A 2,703-nucleotide genomic window follows, 5' to 3' on the forward strand; every position below is an offset into this window, starting at 1 on the left:
CCCAAGAACCTAAACCTAAAATGTAGGCCAGGTCTTTAGATTTTCTTCAAGAGCCTAAGGCATGAGTCCTTTATATTTTGGCCAAACAATTGCAAAATTCTATACTCCACCTTTCTTCTGATTTGGTCACCCACCTCTGCCATGTGCTTCCATTGTCAACCTCAAAGCAACAGCCCAAGGAGAAACAAGGTGAAGCAATCACACAAAGTCACACAAATGGAAAGAACTAAAAACTTGCTCAAACACCTTCAGGTTCTGTAGGCTGATGATGGTTAGTCTTTAAACTTGGAAAGGATATAACATAGCAAGCTGGGTATCCAAGTTGACAAGCTACAATGGATATCATGAACTGGATACCTAAAGCTATGTTTAGTCATATGAAACTATCTTCAAAAATGTAAGGTGGGCAGAGGAGAAAATATCCAAAGGAAAGGAAGAAAGACCTTAATTCTACCATTTTAGCTATACCCACCCACTGCATTCTACTTGACAGAATCAAATCCAGTAAGTATGTTATTCCAACTTCCACATCACCAATTAAAAAAAAGGAGAAGGGTGGACAATCCTCCCAAAATTGATTTTCTTTTCCAAAGTAACAAAGTCAGGCAAGCTCTCAGTATTTCAACTTAAAGTAGAATCCAGGTCTCCTCACATCTAGACATGAGAGTAGGATTTAAACAACAACAAACCAACTCACTGAAAAACATACTGACCAACAATAAAAGTGACACAACACATGACACTGACTGATAGCTTCTTTGGGAAAATAAAACAATAAATTATCTATTTTAAACTTCAGTTTATTCAAATACCACAATTTTCCATAGACATAGAGCCATACCTAATTATAGGCACAAGCTAATTCTTAAATACTATGTGTAAAAATTTCCACCAATATTATTAAAAATTAATTCATATAATTACATTATGCTCATTCCTCCAAAATTAAAGACTGAAAAAACAACTTTTGCCAGTTATGTTACTATGGTTTAGATCCAACATTTACCATTCATTTGAACTTCACCTGAAAAGCTACTAAATCAAAGCTATTTTTCCACTGACACAAGGAATGGATGTAGGTCAGGAAGCTGCTACAAAAGGTAGGCAGGAGAATATGGATCTGAAATGATAGGGTCAGGTCAGCAGAAAGGGAAAGAAGTGAAAAATATGAGAATAGTACCAAGATTTCAAGTCTAAGCAAAGACTAGGATTGTGATGGCAATAAAAGAGATAGGGAATACAGGAAAGATGGCCAAGGGGTAGGAATAAGAAAACAAAGTGTTTTTGTTGAGTCTGCTGAATTTGATGTACATACATGATACCCACAGGGACATGTACAGCAGGAGGTAGGAAAGGACTCATGTGTGCCTCTAGGGAAAAGTCCAGAGTAGAAATAGCCATGGAAGCCAACACCCTAAGAGATAACTGCTGAAATCATGGGAACAACAGCAATAGTACTAAATCACCAAGAGAAAGCATACAGTGAGATGAAGAAGAGAAAGCAAAGGCCCAAATCTGAGGTTAGCCTTGGGAAGAGTCTGTGAAGAAGGTCAAGATGGAGCAGATAAGAGAAGAATGAAAAACCAAGAGAGCTCCAGGATCAGTGCTATGGACTGACAGAAAATAGCCATCTACATCAGAGATCACAGAAAGAGTCAAGAATTGTCAGGAGAAGAAGGCCATTGGATTGGGTGGTTTCTTTGTATTGTGGGACAGAAACTAATGTCATAAGAAACCAAAGAGAGAAAAGAAGGAAAGGCAGCCATATCTGTCTGCCCTCTTAATAAAGCCTGAGGATATGGGAGAAAGGCCTAGAACTGTAACTTGATAGATAACACAGAAAACCAATATTATTTTGTCAATATAAACCAATATTATTTTGTCAACCATGCATATCACCACATTTAAAAAAAGGTTTCGAGTACATCTGGCACAAGCATAAAAAAAAAAATTTAATCTAAACTTTGATCTATACGTCAACCATTCTTCTCATTAAAATCCACCCCCACTAACACACACACACACACACACACACACACACACACACACACACACTCATTTCTAAATGATGACTTTTCTAATACAGGTACAAAAAGAAGATGCACATTTTATTAAAAGTGTACTTAGAGAACTGAACGTTATCAACTACACATTTCAAAATACACCTTATAAGTACTATGTCAACATTTTACTCAAGAGTTATTATCTCTAGGTTTTGAAATGACGCTAATTTTATATTTTTTGTGATCTAAATTTGGCACTATCATGAGTCATTAGAGAAAAAAATCCATAAAAAATATTATTAAGGTATAGTCAACTCCAAGGTTATGTTGAAAATGTTAGAAAAGCATTTGTGTTACTTACATTGTAAAACAATCCTTAAAATCTCCCAAATATCAAAGATCATTTATACGCCTATGCTTTTGTTATGCGGTGTTTTAACACATGCTTTATGTTTACATAAAAATATTGTTTTCAATCATTAATGACCCATAAAGTTGAAGTTATGAAAAATGGTCATGAAAGCAGTAAATACCTGAGGTACTCACAGCTGTAGAGTAGGGATTATGAGCTCCAGTATTTTCAGCCCAGCAGCCACATCCATAAAGAGCAGCCTGAAAAAAAAAAAAAGAAAAAGAAAATAGATAAATATTTCAGAAATATTATATGTAATTACTAGCTTTAAACAAAAAACAATCATAC

At 35.3% G+C, this 2,703-nt stretch overlaps 1 protein-coding gene across 3 annotated transcripts in view; it reads right to left on the minus strand.

The window, feature by feature from the left end:
* The window catches only part of TASP1 (taspase 1), a 238,758-nt gene that overhangs the window by 129,747 nt on the left and 106,308 nt on the right, over window positions 1-2,703 (minus strand). Inside the window, exon 10 of one of the 3 annotated variants that reach the window (XM_023537442.1) lies at window positions 2,550-2,615. The exons of the other annotated variants lie outside the window; for them this stretch is intronic. Within the exon in view, the coding sequence (XP_023393210.1) occupies window positions 2,550-2,615 (66 nt within the window). The remainder of the gene's footprint in view (window positions 1-2,549; window positions 2,616-2,703) is intronic. 3 annotated transcript variants of the gene reach the window in all.

Source organism: Pteropus vampyrus, unplaced genomic scaffold (genome assembly GCF_000151845.1).
Source record: "Pteropus vampyrus isolate Shadow unplaced genomic scaffold, Pvam_2.0 Scaffold7, whole genome shotgun sequence".
NCBI classification, from domain to species: domain Eukaryota; kingdom Metazoa; phylum Chordata; class Mammalia; order Chiroptera; family Pteropodidae; genus Pteropus; species Pteropus vampyrus.